Consider the following 18,934-nt stretch of genomic DNA (forward strand, 5'->3'; position numbering starts at 1 on the left):
ACACACACCACAACCCACATTTTGTCAGAACTGTCTTGGGCAAATGCATCATAATAGTGAACAAGACTGAACACACCAAAAAAAAAAAAAAAAAAAAAAAAACACTGCATGAAGAAACAGCATACTGGATGACATTACCAATGCAGATCTATACATCCTTGTGATGAGTCTTTATTTTCATTTTCATTTTTGTTATTTGCAGAATTGATTTCCATTGGGCAAATAACCTAGAAACCTAGGCTTTCAACATCTTAGAGGAATAAAAAGTCAAAGGGTGCTCCTCCCTTGAATTTGGCAGGAAAATACCACAACAAGAAGGATTTGGGGATCTTTTTGGTCATTTTCCCTCCAACCAGTGTTTTCAGTCAATTAAAATATGTACCCTAGGCCTTTTCCAGTTTGAAGCCACCCCAGCATCTGTGATAAGCAATCCTTCTTGTTTGTGCAGTCATTCATTATCTCCATTACCAAAAGGAGAATAGAGGACAATTACATTGTTCGGACGAATCAGAGTGTTAGGAGGAGTATTTGTCATGGTGGCAGAGTGCAGCACCTGACAGGCAACGACTGATGGCCAGGAATGAGTGTGAGTGGCCAAAGCAGCCTCATAGGATGCAAATTACTGACTGTGGATTCCAATTTATCCTGTTCATTTTTCTTGCCCATGCTGAAGACCATTAGTGGTTTTTGAAGCAGTGAAGGGGTCATTACTAATGTGGGTAGGCTCGAAGCAGGAGGGGGAAGGAGGGGAAAAGCCTTCTGTAATTACACAGCTTTCAGGAACAGGCTGGAGGCCCTAGCCAAAAAAATGTCAACACCTCGCAATCAGAAAAATTTATTTTCATTTTATGCTTAACCCATATTAACTCAACATTATCATCTTTCTTTGTTAACATTTGCAGAATATTAAAAGCCTGGCTTCTATATTAATACAAATCTAGTTAACCCCTTTTGCAATACAGGGGGTTTTGTTTAACCTAATGGCATTTGGGTTTGCTAATAAGTAATTGCACACGTTTTGGATAATGTATGCTATTATAGAAGATGAAATACCTGAAGAATAAAATCTTAGATGATTGAAAAACATTCACTCTCTCAAACACTGGAATGATTAGAAAGCTCTGAATGGAATACTTTGTTGTTCCTAATGTCAGCCTTTAATAACGTTGATGGGAAATATTTATGACTAAAGGCTTTCTAGTTTAGGAACGACTTTGACATGCTGTATAAAAGTTTACTTTTCTGTTTAAGAAAACCAGTGAATTTAGAGCAGAGACCTATTTAACAGACATGTTTTATAATTATGTACATGCTGGTACAGTGTCTCAAAGTAAATGTACAATTCTACAGTAACAATCTTTGATTTCAGAATGAGAGAGGAAAGTGGTTTGCTGATGGGAGGATGGTTTGTTATAAATGTTGGTGAGTTGTGATGGGAAGTAGAGAATTAAAAAACACCGAAACCTATGGCTTCATTCTCTTATTGCCACACTTTAGGGTAAAATGTACAATTTCTGTATTGCACATAATTGATTCCTTGTGATGGGTGGTCACTTCGTGCGACCCTCTTAACCCAGAGCAGCAGCCAGTAAAAATGAAAGAATCTTCCACTGTTCCTTAAAGGAGTCAACGTAAACAACTGTCAGTAAACTCTGCTGTAACTGAAGTGGTAGCCATGGCTTCCAAGAATAGTTGTGATTATGGACGATCTTACTTTCCAAACTGACTAACAATAATCTTAGATTAACTAGGAAATAATGATTATATTGAGCCATCTCACAAAGATAATATAGGAGACGGGCTGCACAGAGGTTTTCCAAGAAGTGAAGTAAAATGGGCCCTCAAGTAGTTCCCTTAGTGTAACTGAAGTGATTGTAGCCAACCAAAATTCTGACCCATCGCCAAAGTGCTGTGTGTCCCTGACTGATTGAAGAAACTGAATACCTGCAATGCTGCCACGCTTTGTGCTGCTGGCCTCCACAGTGTGGCAGGACCGGGGCTGCACAAGCAGGTTTTTGGATTCTTGTCTCTGCCCACATTTTTCCCCACACATGATTAAAAAGCTGTGATTAGGAAAATCAAGCCATAGACTAAAGAAATCACAAACGGTGGTTTCATTCTTAGACGTAAGTGACTCTTTCTTAACTTCTGATACATCTTTCAAAACATTTGTTTTTTCATTAGCATCCGTACCCTTCCGAAGAGCAGAAGAAACAGTTAGCTCAAGACACAGGACTTACAATTCTCCAAGTAAACAACTGGTGAGTGACCCCAAAATCAATGTCTTTCTCCCGTGGCTAAAGTAAGATTTCTCAATCACTGTCTTCTTTTTTTGTTTCTGAAACAAATGAAATTGAGGAGGATAACTTCTGTGTTTCTACCTTGACGTGTGAACGTAGTGCACAGGGAGAGGAAGAGGTAACTAGGTAAATGGTTTTGGTGAGATGTATCCCTCTTCTCTTTCTCTCTGCCTCTTTCTTTTCTTTTTTCTTCTCTCGCTCTTCCTCTCTGCCTCACTTTCCCCATCGCTGATGCTTTAAAATTCTCGAATTGAACAGAGCAAATTCAGTTCAGGTCATTCCCGTTGAAAATAGTCACTCTGGGTATTTTGGTGCAGTCCTCATGTGGAGTTATCAGTTCTCGGAAGGTTTCTTTAATCTAGGCTTTCTAGGCTGATGAAGATGCAGGCCCTTTAGCATCTCCTAGGAGAATTTTATTTACCCTAATTTTTTTTTGAACACAGGGTTAAAAAAAAAAAAAAAAAGATTTCCCCATTTTTAGCTTTGCCATTTGGCCGATTACTCCCGTGGAGGTGCATGGGCCATCATGCTTTGTATGTGGCTTAGAGGGTAACTGAGGAAAAGGAGGGGCAGAGGATTAACTAAAATGATCACAGTGGCCAAGAAATGATATAGGAATTACTTATCAAAATACTGGCCCAGGTTTTATCAGCAGCTTAATTTTGTTCGGTACATTCTTGGGGTGATGTTCAGATTAATTGAACTGACAGTTCTCTTTCAAAATTCAGGGAAAGTATTTGCACGGATTTCAGGCCTTATACAAACTTAATTACATGGAACTCCATTTTATCATTCTAATTCCATGTAGCAGAGGTTGTATTTACAAATGAGAAGTCTCTGCCTTTATTCACAGCTTTCCTTAATATATTTATCAAAGCAGGTTCATTTACAAAGTGCTCTATCTGTGGGATACAGGCAGGCAGACATTAACAAAGCTTTTAGGTTTATCAGGCTCGCTGCCTGATGAGCTACCCGAGGGTCAATTGATTTTGTGGTTCTGTGATTCATTTTTTTCTCATTTTTCTAGGATCACAATGAGAGACATGCTTGGAGAATTAGCCAGTTTGTCTGCCTTATCTGTCAGGCAATTTTTTTTTTTTCCCAGGGAAGTCAAGCTACTTAAATTGGCCACAGGAACTGCCGTTATCTGACTTTAATGCACCCTATAGTGTGGATAGCATTTCAATTACACCAGTAACCAAAGCTTAGCTGCAGCCCTTTTCATGCCTAGTGCTGTACAGAAAGTGATGTGCCTACCTACAGAAGCAGAAAATTGAGTTGCCTTGCTTCTGTCAGGGTGATTAATGCAGAAATAAACTGCTAACCTGAAAAGAAAGGCAGAAAGAAAGGATAGACAATACAGACTTGAATTCACTTTAATTTTCTTCTAAAGATTGGAACTATGTACATTTAAAGATACCCTTTAGACCAAAAAGTTGGAATAAAGGCTGTAATCTCCAGACAGGGATGTGTATGTGATTATACATTGATATGAGCCTCATAGAGTAGATACACATATGTCAACGTATATATATTCTCATGTATGTTCCTAGCACAAGCTATCAGTAGTCTAAAACAATAAAATAAATACATTCTTTGTTGATGGTAGAAGACTTATTTGCCCTGCATGTTATTTTATATGATACTGATTGTCAAACTGAGCTCCGTTATATACAATGGTCCTTGATGCAGTGAATGTTGCTTTAAAATCATAATTTTTATAAATTTGCGGCAAGTTGAGGGTGGTTGTGATGGGAGTCTTGGGAAAAATGAAATATTTCTACATTGATATTTGACTTTGACATTTGATCTTGCTCTTTTTGAAAGTGCTGTTCCCTATCATCCACTACCTGTACTTTTTGATGTAGTCATTACACTTGAAGAGTGAAGATGCTACAGTGGTATCTAAAGATGAGCGTTTCTCACAATTAGACACCTGCTTGGAACTTGGAGAGAGCACCCTTATTTTCTGAATTCCATTGAGCCCCAGGGCATGGAGGAGGAGTTCTGTCGGTGTGATAGCTTAGGTTTCTTGTTTCTCTATTATTTGAGCCGTGTTTGCCGCAGGATGCCAAGGGTTAGGATGTGACAGTCTGTCACACCGCATACTTTCCATAATATGGCATCAATGTTGACACCTACGCCTTTACAAAATAATTCCATCTCCCTAATTTTCACAGTTCCTCCTGAAAAACCCTCTAATCCTGCCCTTAGGTCCGATTCTTAGTTAACAGCTACCGTAACTTTGATAATAAGGTGTGACTCATGAGGATAACACAGAAAATACTTTTAAAAGACTACCAGGGGCTTCCCTGGTGGCGCAGTGGTTGAGAATCTGCCTGCCAATGCAGGGGACATGGGTTCGAGCCCTGGTCTGGGAAGATCCCACATGCCGCGGAGCAACTAGCCCCGTGAGCCACAATTACTGAGCCTGCGCGTCTGGAGCCTGTGCTCTGCAACAAGAGAGGCCGCGACAGTGAGAGGCCTGCGCACCGCGATGAGGAGTGGCCCCCACTTGCCACAACTAGAGAAAGCCCTCGCACAGAAACGAAGAGCCAACACAGCCATAAATAAATAAATAAATAAAATTTAAAGGAAAAAAGTTTAAAAAAAAAAAAAAAAAAAAAAAAAGACTACCAGGAATTTCACACAGAGACTGAATTTTGGTGGATTTCAAAAAGATATTTAAAAGAGAATACCAGCTACTGTGCAGTATATTCTGAAACTGACCGATGTCTTGATGATATCATCTTCAAAACAGAGAAAACTATCCAGACTAATTTTAAAAGGCTTCATAATCACTGTTCTTAAGTGCCAAGTGATAACTAAAAGAGATGAGAAGAGTAGGCTAAAAACTATTTCTCCAGGCCCTGAGAGGTAGCAGCAAAAAAAAAAAAAAAAAGCAGGGCTCAGAGAGCAGTTCCTAAACATCATTTAGTCAGCTCTGCTAGGAAATGATACCCATTTCTCTGATTGAGGCCAGGACTTTAGACTTGTGTGCTGTGATGTCCGTACTCAAAGAATTAGAATAGTATAGAAAGCATCCATATCAGAAAATCATGGAAGACTTGCTGTTTCAGTTCTGCTTCTCACTTACCTCTTAAAATAAAAAAGCCAAGCAAGGTCAGGGTAGTTAAGTATTGCTGTAAAATAACCTCTGTAGTAATAAGCAATAGAACATGGCTTCACGCACTTGATGAGAGCAATAAGCAATAAAAACAGACCTGTTAAGATCAGTCAGTAATTTCAGAACAAATAAGCAAAAAGGAAGTTTAGGAGATAATTAAGGGAATTAAAGATTGTTTTATCTTAGCAGCCAGTGTTAGAAATAATCTTAATGGGCTTTTCCCATGTATTTACAGTAGGGAGTGTGCAAAAAGTGATGATACCACCAAATCAAAATGTGATTTCAGGAAAAGAGTGGATTCTATGACACTAAGTCATTTTTTCCTACAATTAGCCCTCAGAAGTCCATAAATAATCAATAACGTAATTAAGACTTTAAAAAAAAATGATGATAACCAGATCTTCAGTGTATGCACTTCGCCGACAAAGGTAATCACAAGTAGTGAGACTGGCTTTCTAGGCTGTTCAGTTGGGGGAGAGTCACATCAGCTGTGAAATCATCAAAGTGTGTGCATTAGGAGAGAAGAAAAGCAAGGAAATGAATATCCTCACCCTGAATAACCTCCTAACCATAGAGAAGCAAACATGATGTACTTTGACTGAATATTGATTAAATCTTGGAGGGTAATATAGCGTGGTAGGTGAGCACTTAGGCTCCGGAACCAGACCCTGGGAGGCTAAAAATCCTGGTTCCACCATTCCTCAGATGTTTGACCTTCAGCAAATTACTTAACCCTTTTAAGCCTTCCTTTCCTCATCTGTAAAATGGGGACAATGGTCATTTATATCTTATATAGTTGTAACATTTCAGAGAAATACTGCATGCTAAGTACTCAGCATAGTGCTGGCACGCACCATAGATGCTGTCTGTTGTTAAAATAGTTAAAAGTACATAATTGTAAAAATGAGAGAGAATTATGATGATTTCATACAATGATATCAATGAAGACATCATTAAATCGCTTACAAACTAGAATAGAGATTTCTTTCAGGAGGAAATAGACCTATATTTAAGGGGCGATAAAATTTGAGAGCAGACAACTCACTGTGCATAGCTTCTATATTAAACAAAGCTAGACTTTTGTAGTTTCTTAGATGATCCTTTTTTTTTTGTAGTTCTTTGATGCCAGGGAGGTAAGATTAGGGAACCCTAGGAGGTAAGTGGCTTCAAATAGCTGTGAAGGTTAGACGTTTTGAAGGAAAGTCTTGGGTATTAATGTCTGGTATTTCCTCAGGAGGCATGCTTACACGCATTCATTGACAAAAGATGTTTTTGAAAATTATTTCTTTAATGAGGAAGTTCTTGCTTGAATAATTTGTTGGGATGCATTCATACATCTTTGACAATAGTAATCATTGAAGTATAGTAAAGTCAACTTTGATGATTAAAACTCCTTAAGCTAAAAATACTATGAGAAAAATCATAACATTTCCATGTTCTCATGTAACTTTCCTCAGTGCTATATAAGAATTATAATATTAACTTTTAAGTTCCTATTTCCAGGTTTAATTTTAAAAGGAAGAAATACCGTACTTCTAAAAACTCATGTCACTGCAGTAACTGTATCCTTATCTATATACCAACAAGCAAAGTCCATAGGGTGACTTATTGACAGAAAACAGGTATACTAGGAATAAAGGACTTAACTTTCTTGATAGGAGGCTGTCTCCAGGGCCCGCGTAAAAATGCATGAAACTGAAATTTCGAAGAACTTTCCACTTGAAGGTAGCTCAGAGAGTTCCTTTGTGTAGTAGATTTCAGTGTCCTTGTACGGCCTCTCAAACTGAAGATATAAAATATCTTCATCCTGCTTGCCCCACCTTTCCATCAATGGTCTTAAAACAATCTTTCTTGCTACAACAGCTTTTAATAATCAGACATCCACTTTGTGGAACTTCCTCATGGGAAGCGACAGTTTTGTTTTACCTATTTCAGTTTGACCATGTGGACGAATTTTTCTAGACTAGATAAGAGCTTGCTCAATTCGGACTGAAGAACTGTGCCAGGGGGAATTCCCTGGCAGTCCAGTGGTTAGGACTCTGCGCTTTCACTGCAGGGGGCCCAGGTTCGATCCCTGGTTGGGGAACTAAGATATCAGCATGGCCAAAAAACAACAACAACAACAACCACTGTGCCAGGAAAGTTATCTTGGGAATCAGTTTTTCCCTTTAGGAAAGCTCATTAACTACCCAGGTGACTTGGTTTTCTTACGTGCGATACGGAAAGATGAGGAGACAAAAGAATTTGTGTCTGCAAACGTATAAGTTAAGAGTACTCTGAAAATAAAAGGCAGTTTTGTTAAAAGACCTTCCCAGCCTTGATTAAAATATGGACAGGAACAGAGTGATAGCCTCAGGAAAGCAATCATTTTCCTCAGGAATCCATCAGTCCAGAGAGATGTGGGTACCCAGATGCTTTTCTTTGCCGCTTACACTTAAAAGGGCAATAATAGTGTTCTAGGTGGGTTTGAAGACAGGGTCAATGTCAGACCCTCTGTCAGTGAATCCCCAAGCCCAATTTGAAGCCTAATTAAATGAGTAGGAGGCTGGGTCAGTGGTAAAAGAGGTTGCACTTCTTTACAGCAAAGACAAGTCATTTTCAAAGGTATGTATCTTGTCACTCCCTGCAAGGAGAGCAGACACCAGGAAATATGTTGTAATATTAGGACATCACGAGTAAGCTGGGAATCGAGGAAAATAACTTTGTAGTAAACATATGGAATGATTGGCCAGTGGTGCAGGAAATCTAAATGAGGCACAGAGACAGCTGGACACTTTTATCTCAAGAGAAGAAGGATTGAAGGAGAGAGTGATAGACCAACGAGCTGGAGTTGAGATAAACCTAAGGGAATGAGCTGGCTGGACCAAACAGCCTCTCTCTGCTCAGCAGTTTCCACCACAGCCATTTGTTAAACACGGAGCTGCTGTCTTCGCTGATTATTTCCAAGTAACATCTATGTTTCTGAAGAAAAATCCATTTGAATCTCAAGTCAGATTTGCCAGGTGCTAGATCCATTGTCAGCATTTAATGTGCTGAAACTGCCGATGCTGAGGAAAGGGAGGCAAAAAAGCGTGCTTTTGCATTCCACGTTGGTGAGCTTGAGGTGAAATGCTTCTCTTTCACATGGCCTCCTATGCCAGAGAAATCAGTGACCAGGGAAGGAGGCAGAGATGCCAGAGAGGCAGTGCCAAAAAGCCTCATGAGGTCTTGTGCTAAAACCAGAGCGTTTTCTTCCCGACAGTCGCTCCTGGGGTGAAAGAGCTGAGTTTGTGTCAGCAGTAGGGTTTCCAGTCTCTTTCCAGCTCTACCTAGCTTCCACTCACTCTGTCTCCATGGTCATATTATCATTCCTTGGGAACCTGCAGTTGTTTCTGAGAAGAAAACCAAAGGGAGGTGGTAAGAGAGATTAAAAGACGGGAAAAGAAAAATACACGTGATTAATGTTTAACCAGAGGGATTGCCTGGAAATTTAAATGGATTTCATTTTGCTCTGTCTACAGCAAATGGAACTGGGGGTGACCAGGGCATCAACCCATAGCATGCCAATTTTGAATCAGAGGGACTATTACAGTATTTGCCTGGGTTACTTTCTGTAGCAGATTCCTGACATTCCCACACCGATCTGAAAATTGAAGACATCTATTGTACTTAGGCAGCTGTGCCTCCGATCCATTGCCATGTCACACCAGCATTTCTAGACACCTTCTCTCTTGTAGAGATGGGAGTACCATTTCCAGAAATTGAGATTCAGTCCAAATTTGGGCAAGTGGCTCAGACTCAGCAAGAGCCTTTTAAAAGTGGTAAACAAAAGGAGTGGAGGGGGAAATAAAGGAAGGGGATGCCAGTGAGGGGACTCAAAGGGGAGGTTTGCTGCAATCCTTTACATTCAATTATACCAGCTCCTTTGTGCTTTTCCCTTTTGCTCTGCAAAGAAAGAATGAAATATGGTTTTCATAGCAAGCTGGCAGCATTATCTCAGGATGCATATTTCTTTGCTGGGTTGGAATGCCAATAAGGGGAGAAAAAGAGTTCCTCGGTTAGAGGAAAGTACAGTGCTACAGAGAAAACACAAAACAACAAAAAAGGAATGCAACAAGTTTCTGAAACAGTTCCAAAAAATGCCCCTTAAAGAAAATACTTAAATGCGAACTTTTTTGAAGATAAAATTTCTCATGCTGAACCTTAACCGTTTTCAAAAGTCTCTAAATATGGGGGGGGGCGCGGATTTCAGCCAAAAATGTAGACTATTTTTGATATTTGAAGGTTTTCAGAATTAGCCCCCTCTCTTTCATCGATAAAGACAATAAACTCCGCAGACAAGTCCTGGGTTAGGCACAAGGCTCTACCTACTTGTATACTTCATTATAGCAGTATTTGGAAGAGAGACAAAAGTTTGTTCAAATAAGTCCTTTATCCATCTCAGTTGGCATGATTGACATGGTTTCTCAGAGTGACACAGAAATAAAAGTCTATATTTCAGTGAGTTGCATGTTTTTAAAGTAGGATGATATTGACTTGCTATGTACTTATTTTTAAGTAGGAAAAAAATGAAGACAATTCATTGAAAATGTTACAGAATTATAGCTGCTGATTCAGTAAATGTTCCTAACCCCAGTCACAGATCAATAAAGCTGTATTAAAAAAATTAATAGAAAGGAATCTTCCCATTAGCCTCTAACTTGTTTCTAGAATGCAGAAAATAGAAAGGGGCTTGTAAATGCAAAGTTGAAACAGAACCTTTAAATTAGAAGCTATTAAAAGGAAGGTTAAAAAGATAGATCAGAATATACCAATACCAAGTTGTTTACTTTCCCTAAAGTTTTTTACCTTTAAAAATGAGAGTCTTGGTGGCTGTGACTTCGTTCTGAGTTCTCAGTCCTTTTTACCACGTTGCTGCCATTTCCAGTAAATATTTTTCCTCGTTTCTTCCATTACCCACAGGATAGAGTGTTTTTTAAATGTATTCTAAAAACTGACTCTCAGAGAAATAAGTATTTTATGAATCATCTTTAGGCCATGTCCTAATTCACTTCACTCATTCATTCATGCATTCATTCACTAGAGAGCAGCCTGCCAAAAATTACTTAGTTGAGAATTTGCTCCATTAATGAGTAAATGTAGGTCCCATTAACCGCTTGATCTCGAGTCTAAAACAAAAGACTTGTTTTTTTGTTGCTACTGTTGTTTTCATTGTGTTGGATTTTTCAAATATTAGAGAATGAGCATTGACTAGGTGACATCTCCCAGTGCTTATCCCAGAAATTCTATCCAATTCATGACTTTCAGAACTATTTCCTCTATTCTCTAGAAACAAGGAAAATTATTTTTTATCTGTAAAATCACTAGCAATCTGGTAGGAAAATACATACAGTTTTTCTTTTTTTTTAATTTTACTTTCTTCACATCTTTTTCCTGCTTCATTGTTTTATTGTAATCATAATAGAAAACCTTGTTTCTGGGTTTTTTGTTTGCATGTCTTTTGTGCATGAATCAGAATCATTATTGCTGACTGATCATTCAAGATAGATTTGCACTAACTCCCTGTCCTGGTCAGAATTGTTAATTCTGTACTCAGGTTGGAACACATCAGAGTTCTTTCTCTTTTTCCCTTGCAAGGTAAACATTGAGAGATATGAGATTTCCCCTCTGTCTCTAGATACAGCTTATCTTTTAGATAAGTCCCTGCGAGCTGAGGTTTCAGGCTGTTTAATGTTGACCTCTTGAGTTCCAAACTTCCTTAAAGACTTTAGATAAACAAAAACTTTAGCAGTGATTACTAAGGGAGTGGTGGGGCAGTGGATTAATCCCCAAAGATCTGGATTCAAATCTGCCTCAAAGACCCACAAGTGAAAAATCTCATCAATAATCTTGGCTTAATGGTTTCAGCTCAATTCTTGAGGAAGGACCCAGTCATTCTTGATTAAGCCTATACCATAAGAAGGATGGCCAGAGGATTCCTTTTTTCATTATTGATTGATCTATCAATCAAAATTGATAGATCTCCTTCACAGAGATGGTCACAGATATTAGCATACTTTCACCCGGCTGATAATTTTGGTAATTTCAAGGTTAAACTTTCAGGTATTTTAAACCTCGATTTTAAATATCATTTCACTTAAAAATTATGAAACACATGGGAGCTTTCTTTGTCTCTGCACTATGTTTCCTAAAATTCAGAAAAGTACCCTCTTCAAAAGAGGGGACTCTGATTCCAGTAGTCTGATGGGTGAGAATACTCAAAGTAAAGTATGCAGTGAAATGCACAAGGATTTCATTTGGGCAGAGTGGTCTTTTTTTTTTTAATTGTGGATCTGATTCTCAGTTTTGTTTTTGCAGTTGAAAGGATGCATAGGTATTTTTGAGTGCCCATGAGCAAATTTCTTCTTCATAAAGTTGTGTAGAAAGTAGCACAATGGAATTTGGTCACAGCTGGTTGATCTCCTGTGTTACCTGAAGCCAAGTTCCATAGGGTAAACTCCAAATACCTTCTTAGCTATGAGTTACTAAATACTGATAGTCTTGGACCTGTGTGACTTAGTGTGTCTCTTTGCTTTACGAAATATGCAGGTTTCCTGTTATCCTACAATGTTCCCATGGATTCAGTGTTTTGTGTTTGTGTTTGGTGGCCTCGGCTGGTATAGAAGAAGAATGTTAAAAAGTAGAAAACCCCTGTGGAATAGAATAGTAAAAGTCATCCGATTTCCCTTTCCTCGTAATTTTTTCAGAGTGAAATTGCTAAAGCAATGTCAGTAAACAGGAAACAAGTGAAGTGTAAAATAATTAGCACCAAAGAGAACATTAATAGGTTACTTATTAAAATCCATAGACAGATTATATGACCCCATCGGGTCCAGGGACCAGAGATCACATGACTCAGTGTGCCTTTTCTGAAGTGAGCACCCCAAGGTACTTTATCAGCTTATTGGCTTCTGACATTAAATAAGCTTCAGGTATGATTTACTGAGGAGCCTTTTGACAGGAGCAAGAAACTGAAATCTCCTAACCCTTGCTGAGCCTCAGCTCTGTTTTCATTACCTTCTCCAAGCATTACGTTTAGTCAACCGAGTTATGTGTAGTTCTGGGAGAATCTCTCCTGCTTCCAGAAGTCATTGTTCCACTCATAATAAAATTATGCTATCAATTTGCCACAAGAGAAATACTGAAGTTCACTAAATTATTGCCATGTGTTTTGCACTAAAGACAAAGTGATACCAATTAAAAAAACAACCACCCCTGGATTCTATTTTTTAATGGTGTGCAGGGAAGAGCGAGGCTGGCTCACAAGGGGGGGCCACGTCTCCCTTCTACACATTACAAATTTCATTTGCCTTAATTAGAAAATGGCGCTTGTGGAGAATGAGCAGGGGGTTTAAGTGGGGAAAGAAGAAAGAATGAAACCCGAGCTGAGCCCTAAATAATATGTCAGAAAATGACAACTTGCTTCCCACAAGACTCTTTCATTTGAAAGATTTGCTAGGTTACATTAGGCTCAGATAGATTTTTCTAGAAATGGGGCCGTAACCCACAGACGAAAAAATGCCCCAGTTTCAAAAGCTCTGCAGATAAGTCAAATCCATACTTTGGTTCCATCATAGTAATGAGTACTCTCTCATTTAAGGTAACATTTTCAGGATGCTGTGTCCCTGGGGATTTGAGCATTAGTTACGATGTAACAGTGTCACGTTTTTAGAGTACCAGCAGGAACTAATATCCTGCGGTCTCAATTCATCTTCTACTAGATTAATTAAAGAATTGCCAATAATTTGGTCTCAGAAGAAAAGCTTGCCTATCCCACACCCTAAATAAATAATGCCTGCCCTTTTACTGTCAAGTTGGCGACTAAACAAATTAAGAATTTTAAATATTATGAATAAGTCCAATTCCATTACAACAGAAAATCTTTATACAATAAAAATATTTCCAGCCCCAGGCAATAGTTCACTAATTTTAAAGAATACTTCTAATGACACAATTTTATGAAGCAATAGTGGGCAGCAACTTGCAGTGTATTATAATGTGTTATATCTGTTCTGAGGACAAGGGGTGAAATTTCTTGAGAAAATTGGCAGTTTGTGAAGATGATATGATTTTTCCAATAACACCAGTAATCATTAACAAAGGAAAAATAATGAGGATTTCCATTGCTAGACCTTCCTAGAAACCCTTCCATAGCCTAATAGCAACACTTGCGAATAGACCGAAATGGATCCAAGAGAAAACGATTCTTCTAGGCATCACAACAGAACAAAATTAGGCTGTGTTTTGTGAATGAGAGCCCTGATCTTCAGCTATGTTTCCAAACTAGTGGAGGGTTTGAAATGATTTCTGGATTGGTGTATGTTTGTTTGTTTGTTTGTTTTTCCCCTGCCTTTTAAGTGACAAAGGGATTATCCACTTTGCTTAGCTTCTAGTAGGTGCTGGTAACTTCTTGTTGAATTGAATTCAAATAAGCTAGAGAGAAGGCAGAGGAAGAAAATTTACACAAATGCTGAGTATTTCGGTGAGAGGGTGACCACTAGCATGCCATTTCTTAGAGGAGATTAGATTTGAAGTTAGTTTTGAATCAGAGGAAGGAAGTGTTGTAGTAGTTGGATAGAAATAATATGTGAGTCCATGAAAGTGGGGAAATTGAGTAAAAGAGTTTAGGAGGAAACCAGCTCTCCCTGACTAGAGTAAAAGAAATTTGTAAGTGTGTGAAGTACAGTGAGAAAGACAGACACCCCAGTCCACAGGATTATGGAGGAACGGAAGGTTCAGTGTTCACACAGAGGATGATGCAATGTGGACTGCTAAAGGGAACTCACGTTCGTCAGCAGCCTGGGTCTAATTCCAGCTCAGACGACAATTCGTATGATCTTGGGCAGTTTTGCCTTCCTCACTACCTATTCCCTCATCCATAAAAGAATGGGGACTGGGTGATTTTTAAGGTCCTTTCTATCTTTAAAATTCTACTATTTTATGATTCTAAGCCTGTGAACTGAAAAAGAAAAAAATCTAGTCAAAGCAAGTGAGATGAAAACGATTTTAACCATTGTATTTTGAATTGATGAGAAGAGAGGGAGAGAGACCAGTGACAGTAGACTCTGGGTGACTTAAACAGAACCTGAATCAGAGATTTAGCTATTAAAATGAAGAAAAAGAGGGCTTCCCTGGTGGCGCAGTGGTTGGGAGTCCGCCTGCCGATGCAGGGGACACAGGTTCGTGCCCCGGTCCGGGAAGATCCCACATGCCGTGGAGCGGCTGGGCCCGTGAGCCATGGCTGCTGAGCCTGCGCGTCTGGAGCCTGTGCTCCGCAATGGGAGAGGCCACAACAGTGAGAGGCCCGCATACCGCAAAAAAAAAAAAAAAAAAAAAAAAAAAATGAAGAAAAAGAGACTGATTTTACCTCTATTGTTAAAAAAAAAATGTGGCAGGATTTGGTGACTAATTCAGCACGGAGTGTGAATAGAAAAAGAAGCTACAACAACTGTGGGCTCTGTGCCTTGGGGAGCAAGGACTTGGGGATTCTTTCCACAATGACAGCAGATTTGAGTGGGGCCTGATGCTTTCTCTGGGAAGATGATCTTGTTTTCACAATAGATAGCATAAAATAGAGATGAGCCCTGTGGGGAAGGCAAGGTCAGAATAACAGGAAACACTGTGGGACCGCGCAAGGGGGGGGGAAGTTAGGTCTGAGGGTACAGATGTTATTGAAGGCCCTGGAGCAGACCAGCTTGTCCAGAAAGAGAGAGGAGGCCTTGGTGACAGAGGGTGTGGGAGGTGCTTAGGGATTTAGGGGCAAGTCCACACTGATTACTGTTATTTAGAGGGGACCCTGTAAAGGACGACTCCATCTATGGTCATAGAGGAGCTCCCTAAGGCAAGCTATAGAGAACACAATTTCAACCCATAGTTTAAAATTTCCAATAGGAAAGACAAACTAGAGTTTAAAAAGTTTGACATCTATTTAAAGCACACGTTTCTTCATCAAATGAGAATAGTAGACAAAGTAACGAAGTATATCTTTCTTCTTCCATGTTTCAGTAGAACGGTAAAGGGGTAAACTTTTTTAATTTTATTATTATTATTTTTTTTTGCCGTACGCGGGCCTCTCACTGTTGTGGCCTCTCCCATCGCGGAGCACAGGCTCCGGACGCGCAGGCTCAGCGGCCATGGCTGACGGGCCCAGCTGCTCCGCGACATGTGGGATCTTCCCGGACCAGGGCATGAACCCGTGTCCCCCGCATCGGCAGACGGACTCTCAACCACTGCGCCACCAGGGAAGCCCAGGGGTAAACTTTTTTTTTTTTTTTTTTTTTTTTTTTCTGCGGTATGTGGGCCTCTCACTGTTGTGGCCTCTCCCGTTGCGGAGCACAGGCTCCGGACGCGCAGGCTCAGCGGCCATGGCTCACGGGCCCAGCCGCTCCGCGGCATATGGGATCCTCCCGGACCGGGGCACGAACCCGCATCCCCTGCATCGGCAGGCGGACTCTCAACCACTGCGCCACCAGGGAGGCCCTTTTTTTTTTTTTTTTTTTTTTTTTTTTTTTAGGGGTAAACTTTTTAATGCCATCAAAGTATCGACTTCAATAGACATCCCACAGTTTTCCATAGCTGTGAAGGTTAAAAGTCTTGTAAGAGTGTGGAGTTACATCATGAGTTTCTTCTCTTTGTGAGATTCCTTGGCATCCTGCTCCCTGGCAGGTCAGCAACAAAACAAAATCTTCCCAATGGTGTGTTGTTGATCCGGCCGTGAAGAGCAGGGACCTTTTGCTGTGAATGAGCACTGCTCTAAAGTGATGTACTCCAAAAGTCACCATTCATACACTTTTGGCTTGTCACTTTCATAGGGATTTATACATTTTTAATGGGCAGCACTAGAAAAAAATGAAATACCATCTTATGGAAAGTATATCTCACTTAGCTTTTATGTAGAGGCTATGCACATTGCCTTATTTTGATCATTGGATAAGCTGTTTCTTAAATCCCTTCTTGTGAAGTAGACACTCCTATTTAGAAGGGCAAGAGAACTCAAACATGGGGTCAGAGTTAGAGTTTCTCAAAACGGCATTGAATGTAGAGTTATTGAGATGATCAGATCAGATTATTTCCTCACCTAAACAGTCACCTTCATTTGTCAAGGTTATCTAAACTGACTCTAGATATTGAGATTTGGGGAACTAATTTTCTCTTTTGTCAGTTCCTGACTACATAGCAAGGGGGGAATAAACTTGGAATCTCTGGGGAGCTAAAACTATGCTATTTGAATTTTTAAATCTGTGGAACATATGTATTGTCCCCCACCATCACATCTGACCTCAAAGCACAATTTAATCAACAAGTCTTCTCCCTTCCCCTGCCTGACATGCTCCCCACAGAAGTCACACTTTGCTTTTAAAGCTCTCTAGTCTCTTAAGACAACTTTGCACTGAAGGACCTTCTTATTTACTAAAGGTCTGTTTCCTGGCTTCCCCGTTTATATTGACGTGTTGCTACACCAGAGTTCACCTCTATCAAGAATTCTTTCCCAAATAAGCATATCCCTTGCCAAATCTTCTTATTGGGTACCACTAATATAGATAAACCCTAGAATCCCAAACAAACCTACTTTTCAATGAGTTTGACAATTTTCTGAAACAACTATCTTTTCCCCTTGGATGCAGTAAATGAATCATCCTTGTTATCCATCCAGTCCTGACTATATTTGGAATAATACATGAAAGTTTTACAATTTCTTTAGACAACTGGGCATTTGTAATAAAATGGAATAATATGACAAGCTGAGACATTTTATGAGAATATATTATTTTGTGACTCTTAAATCTTTATTTAAAGGAAGCATTAGGGCTTCCCTGGTGGCGCAGTGGTTGAGAGTCCTCCTGCCGATGCAGGGAACACGGGTTCGTGCCCTGGTCCGGGAAGATCCCACATGCGGTGGAGCGGCTGGGCCCATGAGCCATGGCCGCTGAGCCTGTGTGTCCGGAGCCTGTGCTCCGCAACGGGAGAGGCCACAACAGTGAGAGGCCCGCGTACTGCAAAAAAAAAAAAAAAAAAAAAAAAGGAAGCATTAAATAGTATCAAACACAGTCAATGAAATCATAATTACAGTAGAGACAACCTTTATAATAAATCTCTCACATGGCTCCCAGGAACACATGCCTACCAGGATTCAATTGCACTCACTCTGTGGCAAGCCTGTGCCCAGGAATGGAGACACAGTTGGTTACCATCAGCTTTACAGGAACTGCAAAACTAACTGAAGAAAAGTTTGCTCCATTGAAAAAATCCATGTCCTTCTCCTTGAGGGCAGAAACTGTGGTCTATATGCTCTCCAAGATCTGGGTGCCTGCCATAGTGCCTGGTCACAGAAGGTGCTTACTTGACTGTTATTGAAAAAATACATACATGATGTAACGTATGTAAATGCATACATTATTTAGTGTCTGTATCAAAAGTTACTCCTGAAGGGCTTTATATCAGCAGTAAAACTGCTTAGCGATACTGATACTTTATTTAGAGGTAATGGGGAATTTAAAATAATATTCCTGTCAACTTTGGACAGTTGCTAATAAAGTGCTAAATTGAGCTAACTATTGAATAATTTAAATGAAATAAATAAACTATAAATGGAAAATCCTTATAAATATTCTAAGCTAAAACTTTCATTTTACGAAAATAAAAATAAAAAAATTGAGGTCCAGAGAGGGAAAATGAGTTTCCAGAGCCACCCAACAAGTTGGAGGCAAGGCCCAAAGTTGAATAAACCAAGTCCCCAGGTCCAGAACCGTTTCTAATCCACCACATCGTGCCTCCAAAATTCTTTCATGTCAATGATTTAATTATCTCAGAAAGAAAAAAAAACATAAAAGGAAATATCTTGATCATATAGTTTGCTTCCTTTCTTTTCTATGTAATTTCATACTGCCATTATGACCTCGGTTTTAAGAAAATTTAAGCTCTCCCTCTTCCTGATTATTATTATGTTATTGTGTTCATGAAAAATGAATTTGTTAATACACTAAGAATTGAGATTCTTACGTCATGCTTTAAATAAAATTTCTTAAATTAAATTATTTATAGTCCACCCAAATGGGTATATATAATTTTTTAAAAAATCAAACATTTAAGGAATCTCAAGAAGTCTTCAAAAAAAATTCTCTTTGGATTTGGCTTTGGGTTACATTTGTTACTGGGTGGCTTTTGACTTGAAAACTACTGTATGTGAAGGGGAGGGGAGGTTGAACAAAAACATTATAGGGCACTTACCTGAATTTTTTAATAAAAAGAAGAGTTTCTGGATCTGAAAAAAAAGGTGATACTGAAACAAAGCTACCATTAAAGACTTAACAACCAGCTAAGAGTGGGAGCCACTACCATATTGGATCTGTGACCTTGGACTCTAACCGATTATGAAGACCCAGGGCAGCCAATGAACAAAGCAATTACAATGGGAGTCAAACTATTAAGGAGTTAAGAGTTCAGTAGCTTTATGTCCCTGCCAAGGTATCCCTAGAACATTACGTAATAG

The 18,934-nt window shown here is 39.4% G+C and overlaps 1 protein-coding gene across 5 annotated transcripts in view; it reads left to right on the plus strand.

The window, feature by feature from the left end:
- Positions 1-18,934, plus strand: part of MEIS2 (Meis homeobox 2) — a 203,575-nt gene that overhangs the window by 141,310 nt on the left and 43,331 nt on the right. For all 5 annotated transcript variants that reach the window (XM_081229263.1, XM_081229261.1, XM_081229264.1 and 2 more), the window contains one exon: positions 2,185-2,261. In XM_081229263.1, the coding sequence (XP_081085389.1) occupies positions 2,185-2,261 (77 nt within the window). The remainder of the gene's footprint in view (positions 1-2,184; positions 2,262-18,934) is intronic.

This window comes from Mesoplodon bidens (assembly GCF_964165515.1).
Source record: "Mesoplodon bidens genome assembly, chromosome: 3".
Taxonomy (NCBI): Eukaryota; Metazoa; Chordata; class Mammalia; order Artiodactyla; family Ziphiidae; genus Mesoplodon; species Mesoplodon bidens.